Source organism: Rhinopithecus roxellana, chromosome 19, assembly GCF_007565055.1.
Source record: "Rhinopithecus roxellana isolate Shanxi Qingling chromosome 19, ASM756505v1, whole genome shotgun sequence".
In the NCBI taxonomy this organism is placed as follows: Eukaryota; Metazoa; Chordata; class Mammalia; order Primates; family Cercopithecidae; genus Rhinopithecus; species Rhinopithecus roxellana.
In genome coordinates this window covers 49,295,273-49,315,535 of record NC_044567.1, presented here as the reverse complement: position 1 = coordinate 49,315,535, position 20,263 = coordinate 49,295,273, and the positions used below count along the sequence as shown (strand labels likewise).

Here is a 20,263-nt window from a genome sequence, read left to right as displayed (position 1 = left end):
TGTTGGCCAAAACAAATTATTCCTTTTTGAAACACAAAACAGATATCTATACCTTCTTTCACATGGCTTTAAATACTTAAAGGTAATTATCATTTACATTTCCCTAATTTTCCCTTTATCCAAGCTTAACATCTTTGGCTATTTCAACTATTCCTCCAAAGTCCTTGTTTCTAGATAACTTAGTTGCTCTCCTCTGAACAAACTCTACTTTCTAAAGGTACTACCTGTGGTATTTTGTGGTACCCAGAAATGAAAACAATTGCTCCAGGTAGGGTCTGACAGTAGACCAGGAGGCTTAATTCTCTTGATCTGGCCATGATATGTAACATAAGAGAGCATGTTTTGCTTTTTCTAACACCTCTCTTTGTTCAGAATGAGTCCATTAAAGTCCTTTTTAATAGACTACTGTCAAAACAGGTAATTCCCCCAACTTCCTCTGTTTTGAAAAATACTTTAAGTATATAACTTAATCCTTATCACAACTGAATTTAATCTTCCTGGCTTTGGCAATAACTGTGAATTTTAATTCTGTCTTCTAACTGTACTGAGTCATCTACAAAAATAAGCAAGCCTTCTGAAATGGCTTTAACCATGATTCCAGATGCTGACCAGAAAAACAAGGACAGATCTTCATGACACAATGCCTGAAGACTTCCCTTCAGGTTGACAAATGATCCATTTATTAACATGTTTTGGATACAGTTATTCAGCCCATTGTAAATTCATAACCTGTACCTTTGATATAAATATTATGGCATATGTTCAACTATCCTGCTTACATCAGATATGTAGTCTATATCATTCCTCTAATCCAGAGGCTGGCAAACTTTTTCTGTGAAGGACCAGACAGTAAATTTTTTTGGCTTTGCAGGTTATATGGTCTTAGTAGCAGGTCCTGAACTCAGTCAGTCACACACAATGGGGAAACAAATGGGCACGGCTTTGTTCCAATAAAACTTTATTTACAAAAGCAGGTGGCACACAGACCCCTGAAAATCTATAGGTCTGATAAAGCTAACCAAAAAGAGAACTAGGCTGGGTGCGGTGGCTCACACCTATCATCCTAGCACTTTGGAAGGCCAAGGTGGGCAGACTGCTTGAGCTCAGGAGTTCAAGACCAGTCTGGGCAACATAGCAAAACCCCCACTCTACAAAAAATTAGCCAGGCACGGTGGTGTGGGTCTATAGTCCCAGTTACTTGGGGAACTGAGGCAAAAGCATTGCTTGAACCCAGGTCAAGGCTGCAGTGAGCCAAGATTGTGCCACTGCACTCCAGCTTGGGTGACAAAGTGAGACTCTGTCTCAAAAAAACAAAACAAAACAAAACAAATAGAGAGAACTAAGGTGAATTTGAAATAATCTGTTCACAATAAATCCACTGTTTTTAAGTGATTACTACCTCCTTATCAAATAATCTGTCCCAGAACTCTACCACTAATGACCATGTATAGTGTCTAATCTTTATTTTTAATTTATTTCAATGTACAGCACACAGTGAATACATCTATTCTTTGCATTACCCTCTTGAAAGGCAGGATAATATTTGCCTCAGTTTCCTTATATCTCTCCATGATTTTTCTCAGAATAATAAATGGCTCTATAGTTATATCTGCTAGAATTATTTTTTTGATAATAAAAGAAACTGTTAGAGCCTAGAGACCTGAACTTATTTACAGAGACTATCTGCTCTGTCTTCTCTCACCTATTTCTATCTTTCAGTTTGAAAATCATTTTCCTTCCTAGAAAAGGCATAAGCGAAACATGAGCTAAGCAGTCTGCCTTTCTAACACCTGCTAGCATTACAATATTTTCTCTAAGCACTGAGTGTTATTCTTCTTACCCCGAGAGAGAAGTAAATGATCTCTTAGTTGTCCTCCTGCATTTTTCTTTTTTTTTTTTTTTTTTTTTTGAGAAAGAGTCTCACTCAGTCACCCAGGCTGTAGTACAATGGTACAATTGTGGCTCACTGCAGCCTTGACTTCCCAGGCTCTAGTGATCCTCCTGCCTCTGTTTCCCAAGTACCTGGGACACAGGACTGCACCACCACACCCAGTCAATTTTTTTATTTTTGTGTAGATATGGGGTCTCCTTATGTTATCCATGCTGCTTTTTTTAAAAAAAAAATGTTAACAGAGATAGCATCTTCACTATGCGGTCCAAACTGTCTCTAACTCCTGGCCTCAAGCAATCCTCCCACCTTAGCTTCCCAAAGTCCTGGGATTACAGGTGTGAGCTACTGTGACCTGCTGCCATTTTTCAGACTCAGTTCATCATCTGGTTTAGTCTACTACTGTTTTATATTCATTCTTGTTTGTATTTCCTGTTTCTTTCCATTTTCATACATACTGAGATAATTTTTTTTTAAGTCCCATAAAATCATACTGACGTCCTCCTATTCTTACTGGGATTATTTGTAATTATGTGACCAGAATTTCCTTGTCAGTGGCTGACACCTGGAATCCCAGCACTTTGGGAGGCCGAGGCGGGTGGATCAACTGAGGTCAGCAGTTCAAGACCAGCCTGGCCAACATGGTGAAACTTTTTCTCTACTAAAAGGAAAAAAAAAAAATTAGCCGAGCATGGTGGCTCACGCCTCTAGTCCCAGTTACTTGGGGAAGCTGAGGCACAAGAATCGCTTGAACCCAGGAGGCAGAAGTTGCAGTGAACTAAGATCACATCACTGTACTCCAGCCTGGGCAACAGAGTGAGACTCGGTCTCAAAAAAAGAAAAAAGGCCGGGCATGGTGGCTCATGCCTATAATCACAACACTTTGGAAGACCGGGGTGGGTGGATCACTTAGGTCAGGAGCCCGAGACCAGCCTAGCCAACATCATGAAACCCCACCTCTTCTAAAAAATACAAAAATTAACTGGGAGTGGTGGTGGGCGCCTGTAGTTCCAGCTACTTGGGAGGCTGAGGCAGGAGAATCACTTGAACCCAGGAGGTTGAGCCGAGATCGCGCCACTGCACTCCACACCAGCCTGGGCAACAAAGCAAGACTCTATCTCAAAAAAAAAAAAAACCCTCACAGAACTCAACAGATTCCTTTGAAAAGTTTTAGGCTATGAAATCATGAGCCTACGCATCATGTCTGATGATGCTCAACACTATTAACACTACTTGCAATCACAATTACACATCAGACATTGTTTTTCCGGTAATCCCCAAGTGATTGTTGTTGGCGAGGGATCCTATCTTAAATTTTTGAGTAGAATACTTAGCACAATGCTATGCATTTATTAAATGCATAAAAAACAAAACTGGACATTAATGAAACAGACATATTTTCTGTTCTCAGGGAGCAAACAATACAAATCTATCCATCAATAATAGCAAAGACAGCTAAATATATGTAGGCCTCAACACCTCCTTAGAGTTCCCATTGTGTATACCTATACTCATCAAACTTTCTTAGAAAACAGTAGGTAACATGGAAATGTTTTTGAAAGTTCTTATAATTCATCTATTAAATTTCAATAGGTTTAGCAGTACACTTCTAAACTTCTCAGGTCACAAGGTAGGGCAAGAAATAAGCGGAGAATACATATAAAATAGGAATTTCAAGCAAAACAGTAAATTTTTGGATGAAAATTACTGAAGTGTTGACTATATACCACACACTGTTCTTAATTCATGCCACTGGAGGAAAGTAGAAATCTGGATATTTCAACAACAAAAAAATCTTTTTCTGAGGCAAGGTCTTGCTCTGTCACCTAGGCTGAAGCATAGCAGTGTGACCACAGCTCACTATAGCCTCAACCTCCTCGGCTCAAGCAATCCTCCCACCTCAGCCTCCAGAGTAGCTGGTACTACAGGCACATAACACCACACTCAGCTAATTTTTCTATTTTTTGTAGAGACGGGGTCTCACTATGTTGCCAAAGCTGGTCTCAAATTCCTGGACTCAAGGGATCCTCCTGCCTCAGCCTGCCAAAGTGCTGGGATTACAGATATGAGCCACCACGCCTGGCTAACAACAAAAAAAATTTTCATATCACTTCTGTTGGCTTTATAATTCAGAAAAATTACCTTATTATATTTTGCATGGAGTGATTATCAAAACTGTTCTGGAACCCCCCAAGCTCAAATTAACTGACAGACAACTGGAATCCATATGTATGTTAAATAGGAGGGAAGTCAGCCTAAGATGAAAAGACACCACCCACCAATGATAATTCGTAAGTAAACAGTTACAGGAAAGCAATAATAACCATGATGTCATGTGGCTATATGGGCTCTGAAGTAAGACTACATGAGTTCAAATCCTAGATCTACCAGTTATCAGTTGAATGAGCTTTGGTAAGTTATTTAACTTTTCTGTGCTCAGTATCCTCCATGTGTAAAATGGATAACAGTACCTACTTCAAGTTGTTTCAAGGATTCAATTAAGTTAAACCATGTATGTGTTTAAAAGAATAACCAGTTGGCCAGGCGCCGTGGCTTACACCTGTAATCCCATCATTTTGGGAGGCCAAGGGAGGTAGATCACCTGAGGTTAGGAGTTTGAGACCAGCCCGACCAACATGGTGAAACCTCACCTCTACTAAAAAAATATACAAAATTGGCCGGGCACGGTGACTCAAGCCTGTAATCCCAGCACTTTGGGAGGCCGAGACGGGCGGACCACGAGGTCAGGAGATCGAGACCATCCTGGCGAACATGGTGAAACCCCGTCTCTACTAAAAATACAACAAATCAGCCGGGCGCGGTGGCGGGCGCCTATAGTCCCAGCTACTCAGGAGGCTGAGGCAGGAGAATGGCGTGAACCCTGGAGGCGGAGCTTGCAGTGAGCTGAGATCCGGCCACTGCACTCCAGCCTGGGTGACAGAGCAAGACTCTGTCTCAAAAAAAAAAAAAAAAAAAAAACAAAATTAGCCAGGCATAGTGGCACATGCTGGCAAGCCCAGCTACTCGGGAGGCTGAGGTAGGAGAATCACTTGAACCTGGGAGGCGGAGGTTGCAGTGAGCCGAGATCGCACCATTTGCACTCCAGCCTGGGCAACAAGAGCAAAACTCTGTCTCAAAATAAATAATAATTAAAAAAAAAAAGAGTTCATAGCAATCAAAAACCATTACGTATGGTTCTTCTTATAGCTACTTAACGATGTTTTAAGTAAGATATAAGGCCCATGTAAACACATCCTCACAATTTCATACATCTTTATTCAGCTCTATAGACTGAGCCTAACAATTAATAAGTTAGTGATCTTTAATTGAAAAAAATCACTGGCTGGGCACAATGGCTCACGCCTGGAATCCCAGCACTTTGGGAGGCCAAGGTGGGTGGATCATGAGGTCAGGAGTTCGAGACCAGCCTGATGAACACGGTGAAACCCCGTCTCTATTAAAAATACAAAAATTAGCCAGGCGTAGTAGCGCGCACCTGTAATTCCAGCTATTCTAGAGGCTGAGGCAGGAGAATCGCTTGAACCCAGGAGGCGGAAGTTGCAGTGAGCCCAGATCGCGCTACTGCACTCCAGCCTGGGTGACACAGCAAGACCCCGTTTCGAAAAAGAAAAAAGTCTTTAGTTCTCAAGTTCAAGAAGTTGTGCTAACTAACCCCCATTATTCTCTTGAACAACATAATTTTAGGGTAAATAACTCATGAGGTCACTTACCAGATCTTAATCCAATTTAATCAAATGAGCTCTAAATTCACTTTAAACTTAACAAAAACCACCCATTTGAAGTTAAACAGACTTCTCTCTAAATACTATTACTACTTCACTGGTAAAAGGTCCTTCCTGACCAAAAGGACTCCCTTCTCATTCCAAGGACACACCCATCATCAGAATATTATGTCAAATCTAATCAGTCAATGGTTTAATTACAACTAGAATGTCTGAGCAATGATGTGCACAGAGTCCTAGGTACAAATGGAGAAGTCTTGGGAAGACTCCATTTAATGTCTTATTCTCATTCTTAATCAATCAGAAAAAAACGACAGTGAGTCATTTGGATACAAAATCCTTTGTCGTTTTTGAATCCGGCGCTTAAAGTTGTTATCTATCTTAAATACATCAGAGTTGCTCAGTGAAATTACTGAAGACTGTTGCTGCCTCTATGTAAGGGAATACAGTGAGAATTCAAAAACCAGAAACAATCAGAAATCACTATATCCCAACAAAAATAAGATTGTCTCTCATTTGCAAAACGAAACTACCATGAAAGAACTGAGTTTAAAGGCCACTTAATTGCCTGGTAAAAAACTGAAACTCAACAAGTTGCCAAGAAAATCAAGTTGAATTCAGTTTGTGGATCAGTCCCATGATTCTTCACTCCAACAAAAGACGGGAATTTCACTCAGCATTTCAGGTACAATCCATGTGTAGCACTTACCTGCAGCTTGTCCAGTCTTTGCCAGGAGAGATCCCAGTTCCAGGATGCTCTGCTCTTTGACTTGCACTGCCTCCTCATCGTTTTCCTGAATGTCACGCTTCACTGGGAGAGGAAAATGCAAACCCTCTTAAAATTCTGACCAAAAAACGAAGACTGAGGGAAATTTCACCCTCATAAGATCCATTACAAATTCAAACATATTTACCAAAAGACAAATTCTAGAGTTAAAAAAAAAAAACCTCTAAGTCAGAAAAAAAAAAGATAATATATATGTAGAATATGCTCCATGTAAATCATTTAAAAAAGGATTCTTCTCTTTGATTTTAAATGTGCCTTTTCATTCTACCCACCAGAATTTTGCTTACCTACATACACTAAGTTTCTGTTGTGGTCACTTGGTTAAAGCAAAATTAAAACAAAACAAATCATTCATACTTATGGTGCCAAGATCTATGCCAGTCACCATGTTATGTGAAGATATTAAACATGCCTGTGCATTTATGCCAAAAACCAAAATCAATTGACGAAGTTATTGATGCCTTGTAAGTCAAAAGCCTTTCAATAAACTTTATGTCTGTGCAAAGCCTCAGCTGATGGGTGTGTTAGGGATAAGCAGCTCTATAAAGCCATTCAAGAGAAACAACCTTATCAAAGCCCCAATGTGATCCTGCACAGTTACACTTAGGAGAGACTGCTGCTTTTTAATGCATTGAGGTCTGTTAAAATAACTTTGTGTTATCTGTCCTATTTTCAACAGCTAATAACTATTTTAACATGCAAGCATGGAATAGCCTCTCCAAGTTTGTAGTGATCATCACTAGTTACCACTACTCTTACAAAGAAAGCATCATGACTTGACAAAAACCAAGATTTTGATACTCCATGATGGAGTCCAGAAAAAGTAAGGCCGTCAACCATGATGACTCAAGCTTGTTCTAAGAGTGAAGCTTTCAGGGAACTCTCCCCTAGAATAGTGGGTCAACAGGAAATACTCTAATTGTAATGTTTAACATAATTTCTACTTTATGAAAGACAAAATATTAGGCACTAGGCACAGACAATTAAAATTCATGCTCCTCACATTAGTTCTAAATAATAATGTGTACTCAGAATAAAATACCCATGTAACGGTGAATAAGATGACACTGGTTCCGTAGAAGTAACTGACCTAAGTCAAGATCAGAACTTTTCAAATGAAACACCTTTTACCAATATCGTTCAAAGATACATCTTGACGCCCACCTCCTCTCCTTCTCTAGTATCCCCAATGATAAAGTATCAAGATCTTGTCATTGTCCTTTCTCCGTGCAGGTCTGGAATACCAAAATTCAACACACTAAGTCAAATGCCAACATCTTGCAAGTCCCACATACAGGTGCATTCTCATACTACTTGTTGAGCTAATTCAAATCTTCCCAAGCTACACTAAAAAGATCCCATTACATGTGCAGTGAAGAGCTGGTCCAAGCCCTAACTGAATCCTTTATGAGTGAACATTTAAGTCTTCCTCTGTTATTATAAATTTCTGTTCACACTTGAATCCCAACAGAAAGCTGCCGGAAGCGACTGGCTGGGGTTGTCATTTCAGTTTTCCTGTTGTGTGCAGGTTAAGACCATCATATTACAATGCTAAGAAAATTTTAATTTTTCCGGCAACATGCAGCCTACCCGTTCCAAAGAATTCCCTGAACTCTGCGGCTGACAACTAACTCCCTTAACTCACTTCCAATCCCTACAGGGAGTCTGGAAAATTAGTCATCTTCTCTAGCCGGGCGGTCCCGCTCCAACACCTCACTCTTACACCCTACACAGGGCAGATGAGCGTCTCGGCCACCTCCACAAACCAAATGCCAATCTGAGGTGTGTGTCACCCCTGAATTTCCCACATTCTGAAAGAGACCCTTCTTTTAGTGGAGCTTTCCGCCGTGGGGCTGGGGAGTAGCAGCTCCCAGCGTCCCGTGGAAGGAAACTCCCAGAGAAGAGCAAGCGCTCGCGCTCCCACTCGGAGCAGACTATGCTGATTACAACGGCGGGAAATGCCTGTCCTGAGCTGGTTTCGCCAAGGCCTTTCAACTAGAGACTCTAGGACCAGTCCGTGACAAGCACGCCGGCCCGCACTGCTCCGGGTCCCAGACCAGCTCGTGCGGGCCAGAGCCGGGGACACAGCTACACAGCTAAGGAGGGGTGGGGGCCCGGCTCGGCCCACTCTCCCACCCTACGCTGAGCCCCCCGTGAGTCAGCAGCCGGCGAGGGGACCCGGGGATTGCCTCAAGCCCTCCCACAAGAGTGAGACCCGGGGGGCTCTGGGGAGCTCCGAGCGGCCTGAGCCCCCAGCCCGGCCCCCCTCACACACACAGTGAGTCAGCAGCACCAGAGCCGGCTACCCCGGCCCCTCTCCGCTGCCGCCGACCGACATAAGCCGAGCTGGGCCGGCGGGGCCGGGGAGGCGGCGCGGCGACCTTTACCGATGGAGTGGAGGATGTCGATGGAGGCCTCCCGGTCGGTGCTAAGTAGAGACTGGGCTCTCTGGAACTCCACCACTGCCGCCGCCGCCATCTTACCGCTCTCACACCGTCCCCGGCCGCGGCCGCCGACGCCGGAAACACACACCCGGAAAGCCCGCCCTCGCGTCCCTCCGCCTTAGCTCCCGCGGCTCCGTTCCCAGAGCACTCCGGGAGTTGTAGTCTCTCGGAGGGCCTCGCCCGTGGGCTGCAAGCTCCCCAGCGCCGCCTAGCGGGCGGGCGGCGAGGAAAAGAGGTGGTGCCCCGCAGTGGGAGCTCAAGATCGGTCCCCGCCCACCCCAAAAGACGCTTCTTGATTGCGACCCCGCTCGCTCGCCACTGAGAGGGATTCTTGAGTACCGGGCTAGGTCTTCAGTCAAAGCTGTGTGGCTTTCTTTGCGGCTTCCACGATTTAACCATTCATTCAGGATTCAGGACTGTAAGTGACCTTATAAAGTGCTCGCTATGTGGCAGACAAAGAATAGCACCATTCGAATGCGTTCCAGTGTCTGACGCCTGTACGCCGCATACACGCTTTCCAGGCTTGACTCCCGCAGAACGCTAGCCGGCAGGAGGGCAAACCCGCCAGAACCGGAGAAAACTGTCCTTCTTACGCACCCACTTAACCTTGGGACAGTGCTGGACGTGATGAAATGAAACATCACCTTTGCTCCATTCACGCCACAAACACCTCTTGGGAATCCACAGAAGCCTCACCCAGCTCCCCAGCTCAAAAAAAAAAAAGGAAGAAAGAAAGAAAAAGAGAAATTGAATTATTCTTCCCAATATCTTCAGTCCCTTCAACTAAAGTCACAGATATCAGTGAAGACGTCGTGTGGACGGAAAAATGACATTCTATGAGACCACTTAGGGTTAAACTTAAGAAAGGTGCTAAAAGGGTACAAAGACAATTCGGTATAAGGAAGACCTTTCTCTAGGTGATGACGATCCAAAAATGGAATGTGCTGTCCCATAAAAGGACGCATAAAGGGGACTAACATTGCACACACTCTTCTGTAAGTGGATTAGGCCCTTTATATGCCTCTATCTCCTTTTATTCTCCCAACGATGTTCTGTAAAGAAGATATTTACTCCCCTTTAGTATGTGAGGAAACAGGGGGTTTGAGTTATTTAGTGAAGCTCAAATCGTGATTGGGAGAGCTGAGAGCTGCCGAATAAGGAATGCCTTCCTAATTCCTGGGTGTGTTCATGTGAAAAGTAGATGACATCTCATCAGGTTGTTGTAAATACTATTCATGACTTTGCTGGAGAGTTGGATTAAGTGGCTTCTAGCAGGACGCGGTGGCTCACACCTGTAATCCCAGCACTTTGGGAGGGCGAGGTGAGCAGATTGCTTGAGCCCAGGAGTTCAAGACCAGCCTGGGCAACATAGAGAAACCCCCGCCTCTACTAAAAATACAAAAATTAGCCAGGCGTGGTGGTGCACGCCTGTAGTCTCAGCTACTTGGGAGGCTGAGGTGGGAGGCTTTAGAAGAAATCATAGGAGAGGATAGATTGCTGGCCTCACTACAAAGAGGGGGAACCATAAAACAGCAAACCCCAACATTTTTGGCACCAGGGACCAGTTTAGTGGAAGACAGTTTTTCCACAGATGTGAGGAGGGGGGATGGTTTCGGGATGAAACTGTTCCACCTCAGATCATCAGGCATTAGATTCTCTTAAGAAGCAGGCAACCTTAATCCCTGGTATGCTCAGTTCACAATAGGGTTTGCCTCCTATGAGAATCTAATGTTGCAGCTGATCTGACAGGGGGCGAAGCTCAGGCGGTAATGCTGGCTCCACAGCCACTCACCTCTTGCTGGGTGGCCTGGTTCCTAACATGCCACTGACCAATAATGGTCCTTGGCCCAGGGTTGGGGACCCCCACTGTAAAAGACTAGGAGTGTCTGCCAGATCTTTCTCCCAAGCTAGTGAGTCTTGCTGACTGTGGAAACTTATGAGCCCATCCCTGTATGATCATCATGGTGAAAGTTTTTAGATGAACTAGACATGTCTCTTGAGGAATTTGGCATGTGTGCACATTCATGAAGATGGTTACCCACTTCTAGCCTGCAGAATTATGAATTAGGGAAGCTGGCTGGCACACTCTACAATAGGACCAGGAGAAAAGGCAACAATAGGGTAGCTTCCATTCCTGTGTTTGACATGGTAAGGTTCTTATGAGCCAAGAGGATGCTGAAAAGGTAGACCATCCAGGACCTTCTTAAAGGAACCTATTCACAGTGCAGTGGTGCAATCTTGGCTCACTGCAAGCTCCGCCTCCCGGGTTTACGCCATTCTCCTGCCTCAGCCTCCTGAGTAGCTGGGACTACAGGCGCCCGCCACCACGTCCAGCTCATTTTTTGTATTTTTAGTAGAGATGAGGTTTCACCTTGTTTGCCAGGATGGTCTTGATCTCCTGGCCTCGTGATCCGCCCGCCTCGGCCTCCCAAAGTGCTGGGATTACAGGCATGAGCCACTGCGCCTGGCCCAGCTGATTTTTTTTTTAAGAGACAAGGTCTTGCTATGTTGCCCACGCTGGTCTCAAACTCCCGGCCTCAAGGGATTCCCCCTGCCTTGACCTCCCAAACTGCTGGGATGACAGGCATGAGCCACTATGCCCAGCCTATTTCACTTGTTTGAATCTCATCTCCCTTCAAAAGATTGCAGGACTACATGCTATAGAAAATGAGCACAGAATTTGAAGTCAGACAAACATGGAGCTCAATCTTCACTCTGCTACCAACTAACAGTCAAATTACTTAAATTATCTGATACAAAGTTTGATCATCAGTAAAACTATTTTAAAAATCAATTTTATTTAATGGTTGTACAATAATTTGACTGTATTTAATGCCACAGAACTTTTTTTTTTTTTTTTTTGAGATGAAGTCTCACATTGTCACCTGGGCTGGAGTGCAGTGGTGTGATCTTGGCTCAATGTAACCTCTGCCTCCTAGGTTCAAGCGATTCTCATGCCTCAGCCTCCTGAGTAGCTGGGACTACAGGCACCCACCAAAACAATCTGCTAATTTTTGTATTTTTAGTAGAGAGAGGGTTTCACCATGTTGGCCAGGCTGGTCACGAACTCCTGACCTCAAGTGATCTGCCTGCCTTGGCCTCCCAAAGTGCTGGGATTACATGAGTGAGCCACCGCACCAGGTCAGAACTGTATAATTTTAAATGGTTAAAATGATAAATTTGATGTTATTCGTATTTCACCACAATTTTAAATTTTTACTTCACAGATTTGTTGAAATTTATTTTTTTATTTTTGTTTTTATTTTTATTTTTTTTTAGACGGAGTCTGGCTCTGTCACCCGGGCTGGAGTGCAGTGGCCGGATCTCAGCTCACTGCAAGCTCCGCCTCCCGGGTTCACACCATTCTCCTGCCTCAGCCTCCCGAGTAGCTGTGGCTACAGGCGCCTGCCACCTCGCCCGGCTACTTTTTTTTTTTGTATTTTTTAGTAGAGACGGGGTTTCACTGTGTTAGGCAGGATGGTCTCAATCTCCTGAGCTCATGATCCGCCTCTCTCGGCTTCCCAAAGTGCTGGGATTACAGGCTTGAGCCACCGCACCCGGCCAAAATTTATTTTTTTTAAGAGACAGGGTCTTGCTATGTTGCCAAGGCAAGATTCAAACTCCTGGATTCAAGCCATGCTCCTGCCTTAGTCTCCCAACTAGCTGGAACTACAGGTACACACCACTCTGCCCAGCCCAGCTTTGAAGTTTAAATTTTTAAAGATACTAGAACACTTCAGTGCTATGACTGACACATATATAAGTATTCAATCAGTGGCAGTTATTAAAATTGCAATTAAGTTACTGATTAAATTAGCTGGGATTAGCACCTACTACTCTCCTTCCTCAGGGAGCCCAGTTGGAGGGCTAAATGAATCTTTAATAGGTAATTTTCATAGTAATAGAGTGGTGATCAATTGTCAGTTCTATTCCCACCACCCTCCTTTTTTTTTTTTTGAGACGGAGTTTCGCTCTTGTTGACTGGGCTGGAGTGAAATGGCGTGATCTCAGCTCACGGCAACCTCCGCCTCCCAGGTTCAAGCAATTCTCCTGCTTCAGCCTCCTGAGTAGCTGGGATCACAGGCACCCGCCACCACACCCGGCTGATTTTGTATTTTTAGTAGAGACAGGGTTACTCCATGTTGGCCAGGCTGGTCTTAAACTCCCTACCTCAGGTGATCCACCCGCCTCGGCCTCCCAAAGTGCTGTGATTACAGGCGTGAGCCACTGCACCCCGCCCAATAGGTAATTTTCATAGTAATAGAGTGGTGATCAATTGTCAGTTCTAGTTCCCATCTCAAGCTTCCTCACCCTCCGTCTTGTCTCCCTCCCCTCCCTGTCATGCTTCTTTCTGTCCTCATGCCACCCCCAAACACACTACACAGCCCTAATCTTCCCTATGCTACTGTATATTCCACAACAATTTCTTTTTTCTATGTAGCTCTTAATTGTTCACTGGTCTTTCTAAACATTTTGTATCCCAAAGTTGAGCAAATTGAGGAATACTATGATGTACTATCCTGCCAATACAAGCATGTATGCTCCTCCTTCTCCTCTCTCTCCTATCCTATTGTTACTGGAAAAAGGAGTCTTGGTCCAGAACCAAGAGAAGGTTTTTGGCTCTCCCACCGGGAAGAATTCAAGGAGAATCAGAGTGCAGTGAGAAGAGATAGTTTATTGAAAGCTACTTCATTATAGAATAGAGTGTCCTCAGAAGGCAAGTGGAGGAACGCACAGTCTTTAAGTTTTTCTTCTATAAGGATCTTGTGTATACAAAGACTAAACTAAGCTGTGCTATATGCGGATGGGCAGACAGCATGACCAAATTTATTATGGTATTGATTTAAAGAAACCTATCCTTGACATTCTACGGTGTGAGTACATCAAAGCATAACTATCTTGAAAAAAAGCACAATTATCTTGAAAGCAAATCTTGTGATGGGTATTGGGACATCTGGGCTTTTCTGTTTTTGTAGAAGCCTGTCCTTGCAGGGAATCTTTAGGTTGTTTCCTTAACTATAAACATCTTATGACCATGGGTTGTGACTAGCAAGGAATGTGTCTTGCTAGTTGTTGTGTTTTTTTTGTTTTTGTTTTTGTTTTTGTTTTTGTTTTTTTTCCCAGAGTGTCACTCTTGTTGCCCAGGCTGGAGTGCAATGGCGTGATCTCGGCTCACTGCAACCTCCACCTTCTGGGTTCAAGCAATTCTCCTGCCTCAGCCTCCCAAGTAGCTGGGATTACAGGCATATGCCACCACACCTGGCTAATTTTTTTTTTTTTTTTTTGAAATGCAGTTTCGCTCCTGTCACCCAGGCTGGAGTGCAGTGGTGCAATCTTGGCTCACTGCAACCTCCGCCTCCAAGGTTCAAGTGATTCTCCTGCCTCAGCCTCCCAAGTAGCTGGGATTAAAGGTGCCCACCACCACACCCGGCCTAATTTTTGTATTTTTAGTAAAGATGGAGTTTTGCCATGTTGACCAGGCTGGTCTCGAAGTCCTGACCTCGGGTGATCTGCCCAGCTCAGCCTCCCAACATGCTGGGATTACAGGCGTGAGCCACCATACCTGGTGTATCTTGCTGGTTTTAAGATGGAGCTGATTGGCCAGGCGAGGTGGCTCACACCTGTAATCCCAGCACTTTGGGAGGCCGAGGCAGGCGGATCACCTGAGATCAGCAGTTCGAGACCAACCTAGCCAACATGGCGAAACCCCATCTCTACTAAAAGTAGTGTGGGTGTGGTGGCAGGTGCCTGTAATCCCAGCTACCCAGGAGGCTGAGGCAGGAGAATCGCTTGAACCCGGGAGACGGAGGTTGCAGTGAGCTGAGATTGTGCCACTGCACTACAGCCTGGGTAACAAGAGGGAAATTCCATCTCAAAAAAAAAAAAAAAGAAAAGATGGAGTTGATTTTAAAATGGCCTTATTCTGGCTCTCCTAGGCTTCTGCTTCCCTAACACTGTGACAAGGAGTTAAGGCTTGCAGTTCTACACTAGTGCTGACTCGGTAACTACACATTCATTGCTATCCGAGCTCTGGAGAGCGGGAAAAATAGTAAAAAACAAGGAAAGTATACATTATATTTTGATCTCTTTTGGGGAACCCTTCTCTCACACACTGCCACATCTCCCCAGACCTCCAGACACCTTATTGTATTTGAGTTGTATTACAGTTCTCTCTTAGTGAAAATCTGTTAGTGATGACCTCATCTTTGACTTTATTTTACTCTCACCCTTTATTGATAGTTCAAGTGGGTATAAAATTCCTACATTGTCACTTTTCAGTCAACATTTTAAAGGAGACTGTCTTCAGTCTAGTTGAAGTTCCTTTGTAGGTAATCTATCTTTTCCCCTCAGTTAATTTTAACAAATTTTTTGTTTTCAGCTATTATCAGCTTCACTACAAAATATTTACATCCTGATCAGGACGCACCAGCTTTCCTGAATCTCAGGATTCCTGCCTCCCAGTAATCCGGAAAATTATCTGTCATTATCTCTTCAGATATTGCCTCCTCTGTCTCCCTTTTCTCTTGGAAATCTTATTACATGTAAGTTAGATCTGCATTGTCCAGTACAATAGTCACTAGCCGCATATGGCTGTTGAGCACTAGTTAGTTCAAAGTGAGCTGCGTGTGGTATAAGTGCAAAATACACACTGGGTTTCAAAGACAGTAGGAAAAAAAGAATATAAAATATTTCTTAGGCCGGGCGCGGTGGCTCAAGCCTGTAATCCCAGCACTTTGGGAGGCCGAGACGGGCGGATCACGAGGTCAGGAAATCGAGACCATCCTGGCTAACACGGTGAAACCCCGTCTCTACTAAAAAATACAAAAAATTAGCCGGGCGTGGTGGCGGGCGCCTGTAGTCCCAGCTACTCGGGAGGCTGAGGCAGGAGAATGGCGTAAACCCGGGAGGCGGAGCTTGCAGTGAGCTGAGATCCGGCCACTGCACTCCAGCCTGGGCGACAGAGCGAGACTCCGTCTCAAAAAAAAAAAAAAAAAAAAAAAAATTCTTCATGATTTTATATTACATGATGAAAAAATATTTTGGATTAATCTGTTTCTTTTTACTTTGTTAGGTTGGTACTAGAAAATTTAAATTATGTATATATGTATCTCATATTATATTTCTATTGGACTGTGTAAAACTATCTGCATCTCTTTTCCATGTCTTTTTTTTTTTTTTTTTTGAGGCGGAGTCTCACTCTGTCGCCCGGGCTGGAGTGCAGTGGCCGGATCTCAGCTCACTGCAAGCTCCGCCTCCCGGATTTACGCCATTCTCCTGCCTCAGCCTCCCGAGTAGCTGGGACTACAGGCGCCTGCCACCTCGCCCGGCTAGTTTTTTTTTTTTTTTTTTTTTTTTGTATTTTTAGTAGAGACGAGGTTTCACCGTGTTAGCCAGGATGGTCTCGATCTCCTGACCTCGTGATCCGCCCGTCTCGGCCTCCCAAAGTCTGGGATTACAGGCTTGAGCCACCGCGCCTGGCCTCTTTTCCATATCTTTTATGTCTTCTCTCTCCTTGTCTCTCCATACTACAAGGAATTTTCTTAATTTCATTTGATAGTTTACCAGATTATATCATCAACTCGTTCTAATCTGCTACTTAATCCATCCGCTAAACTTGTTTTGTTTTCCAGACAGAGTCTCGCTCTGTTGCCCAGGCTGGAGTGCAGTGGCGCAATCTTGGCTCACTGCAACCTCTGCCTCCCGGCTTCAAGCAATTCTCTGGCCTCAGTCTCCTGAGCAGCTGATACTACAGGCGCACGCCACCATGCCTATTTTGTTGTTGTTGTTGTTGTTGTTGTTATTGTTGTTGTTGAGGGTTTTTTTTTTTTTTTTGTATTTTTAGTAGAAACGGGGTTTCACCATGTTGGCCAGGCTGGTCTCAAACTCCTAACCTCAAGTGATCCGCCCACCTTGGCCTCCCAAAGTGCTGGGATTACAGGCGTGAGCCATCGCACCCAGCCCATTCACTCGACTTTAGTGTTCATCAACTTAAAACATATTTTTTGGTCCTCCCGCTTGTGCTATGACAGCCAGCACGGAGCCGCAGGGGTGGCCGCCCAGAGTCTGAGTCGTGGTGACCAGCTGCAAGCATCTGCGTTGCATCTTCCTGGGGAAGAGGAAAGGGTCGTTTGGAGTCAGCAGTTTCCAGCTCTCTGGAGGTCACTGGGAGTTCGGTAAGAGCGGGCAAGAATGTGCTCAAAGGGAAACCTGGGAAGAAGCTCTTCACCTGAAAAATGTTCGCTTTGCCTCAGTTGTTAATTCTTTCATTGAGAAGGAGAATTACCATTATGTTACTATATTAATGAAAGGAGAAGTGAACGTGACTCATGATTCAGAACCAAAGAATGTAGAGCCTGAAAAAAAATGAAAGTTGGGAGTGGGTTCCCTGGAAACAATTTCCTCCTTCTGGGCCCTGTGTTCTTTAAAAGAACAAGACTATGTTCCATTTAAAGATCTGAACCATCTGGTAGGATACAAAGGAAATCATCTCTAGGTGGCCAAGATTTCTTGATTTTCTTTAAAAGACAAAAATAAGGTCGGGTTAGGGAATGAAAAATATCTGGCCGGGCGCGGTGGCTCAAGCCTGTAATCCCAGCACTTTGGGAGGCCGAGACGGGCGGATCACGAGGTCAGGAGATAGAGACCATCCTGGCTAACACGGTGAAACCCCGTCTCTACTAAAAAAATACAAAAAACTAGCCGGGCGAGGTGGCGGGCGCCTGTAGTCCCAGCTACTCGGGAGGCTGAGGCAGGAGAATGGCGTAAACCCGGGAGGCGAAGCTTGCAGTGAGTTGAGATCCGGCCACTGCACTCCAGCCTGGGTGACAGAGCGAGACTCTGTCTCAAAAAAAAAAAAAAAAAAAGAAAAAGAAAAAGAAAAATATCTACATTTCGGTGCAACTCCATTTTATCTAAAAAAGTTCTTGTGATCACCAGTTTATTTGCAGTCTCTTAATGTACCCACCACCCTTTCAGCTAGTACTTGATAAAATTTTTCTGAAATATGTATAATTGAATTGTATTTCAGACACAGGATATATGATAAATACTGATATTATGGGTAATCTACTTTCCATATGTATCTATGATATTTACTATGCAGTTTGTCATTACTAGCTTGCATGGAATAGGATGCAGTCAAATTTGCCTTAGTGTTCTGTTCAAATAGAAATCCGAATTCAAATATTGTAGTTTAGATTCAAACACAGTATGCCCGTTGCAAAATTTACCAAGTTTGTTGATTTATTAATTTAAATTATTTTTTAAATTATTAATTTATTTTTAAAAAGTGGGTTGGGGGTAATACATTGTGACAGTCTTTGCAACTTTCAGGGAATAGGACAGGTCATTAGGGTGTATTTCCCAGGTTTCCAATTGAGAACCTAAACCCAGAGAAGTGAGACAAACCATCTAATGTCTGTATCCTACTATTAACAGGCTGTGTGATGTTGGATTTCTCACTTACTCTCTCTGAGGTCCAGGGTCCTTTTTTGTAAAATAAGGACATTCGTCTAGAGCAATGGTTCTCAAAGTATGGTCTGGGGGTCCTCAAGAGCCTTTCACGAGTATTCTAGGTCAAAGCTATTTTTATAATACTAAGACATAATTTATCTTTTCCACTCTCATTTTTTCATGAGTGTCCAGGGGAATTTTTGAGAAGCTATCTGGTGTGATATTATAACAGGCTGAATGAAGAAGCAGACATGAGAATCTAGCTTTCATCTACCATCAGACATTAAAGAGACCTGCAAAAATGTAAAGCAGTGACTCTTCTCACTAATGAATTTTTATTGTTTAGAAAAATAGTTATTTTTTGTGAGTCTTAATATGTGAAAAAAATAGCTATGTTTCAAAAAAAATTCATGTTAACACATATTGGGCTTTTGTTACTCGTAAATAATTAATAATTTTTTTTTTTGTTTTGTTTTTTGTTTTTTGTTTTTTGTTTTTTTTGAGATGGAGTCTGGCTCTGTCGCCCAGGCTGGAGTGCAGTGGCCGGATCTCAGCTCACTGCAAGCTCCGCCTCCCGGGTTTACGCCATTCTCCTGCCTCAGCCTCCCGAGTAGCTGGGACTACAGGCGCCCGCCACCTCGCCCAGCTAGTTTTTTGTATTTTTTAGTGGAGACGGGGTTTCACCGTGTTAGCCAGGATGTTCTCTATCTCCTGACCTCGTGATCCGCCCGTCTCGGCCTCCCAAAGTGCTGGGATTACAGGTTTGAGCCACCGCGCCCGGCCTAATTTTTTTTTTTTTTTTTTTTTTTTTTTTTTTGAGACGGAGTTTTGCTCTTGTTGCCCAGGCTGGAGTGCAACGGCGCGATCTTCGCTCATCGCAACCTCTGCCTCCCAGGTTCAAGCGATTCTCCTACCTCAGCCTCCTGAGTGGCTGGAATTACAGGAATGAGCCACCATGCCCAGCTAATTCTGTATTTTTAGGACAGATGGGGTTTCTCCATGTTGGTAGGCTGGTCTTGAATTCCCAACCTCAGGTGATCTGCCCGCCTTGGCCTCCCATAGTGCTGGGAGCCACCGTGCCTGGCGAAAATAATGAAAATCTTAAGAAAAAAATAAATAAAACCTGTTTTTTTATTTCTACAAGATTGGTTTGGTCCTTCTCTAAAGCTTTTTTCAAAGTATCATATTATTTTCTTATGCTTTGGGTTCCTTCTTTTGTGTTTTTTATTCTTGAAAACAAAGTCTCTAATCTGTATCTGATCATTATCGCTGTTTGTGGGAGCCTGATCCTGCAGTTTGTTGCGTCTGCTGATTCTCCCTCCTGCAGGATTGTTTTCTCCTGTATTTGTAATTATGGATTAAGAGCTTATCTTCAACAGGGTTTTATCTTTGTTATTCCTAGGAGATCTGGGTTGAGTTTGCTTCTGCAAACACATCTCAATATTATGTGTTCATGACTACATTTATGTTAGCTTACAGACTTTGGGGAATTTCTCCACTACAAAGATAATATGATTTAATTCCTGATATAGTTTGAATGTGTGTCTCTGCCCAAATCTCATGTTGAATTGTAATTCCCAGTATTGGAGGTGGCACCTGGAGGGAGGTGATTGGATCATGGGGGTTGATTTCTTATGGTTTAGTACCATCCCTTGCTGCTGTCCTCATGATAGCAAGTGACTTCTCACAAGACCTGGCTGTTTAAAAGTGTGGCACCATGGCTGGGCATGGTGGCTCACACCTGTAATCACAGCACTTTGGGAGGCCAAGGTGGGCGAATCAGTTGAGGCCAAGAGTTTGAGATCAGCCTGGCCAACATGGTGAAACCCCATCTCTAGTAAAAATACAAAAATTGGCCAGGCATGGTGGTGGGCGCCTGAAATCCCAGCTACTCAAGGGGCTGAGCAGTCTGAAAAAATATAAAATAAAAAATATATTAAAATAATAG

The 20,263-nt window shown here is 43.8% G+C and overlaps 1 protein-coding gene and 1 pseudogene across 1 annotated transcript in view; one reads left to right on the top strand and one right to left on the bottom strand.

Annotated features, from left to right (window-relative positions):
• PSMD11 (proteasome 26S subunit, non-ATPase 11) overlaps nucleotides 1-8,951 on the bottom strand; it is a 43,066-nt gene extending 34,115 nt beyond the window's left edge. Inside the window, exons 1-2 of the mRNA XM_010372267.2 lie at nucleotides 8,806-8,951; nucleotides 6,341-6,442 (exon numbers count right to left, since the gene is read on the bottom strand). Of these exons, the coding sequence (XP_010370569.1) occupies nucleotides 6,341-6,442; nucleotides 8,806-8,896 (193 nt within the window). The 5' untranslated portion in view covers nucleotides 8,897-8,951. The remainder of the gene's footprint in view (nucleotides 1-6,340; nucleotides 6,443-8,805) is intronic.
• Nucleotides 8,952-16,885: 7,934 nt separating this feature from the next.
• LOC104669330 lies at nucleotides 16,886-17,423 on the top strand (annotated as a pseudogene).
• The last annotated feature ends 2,840 nt before the right edge of the window (nucleotides 17,424-20,263 follow it).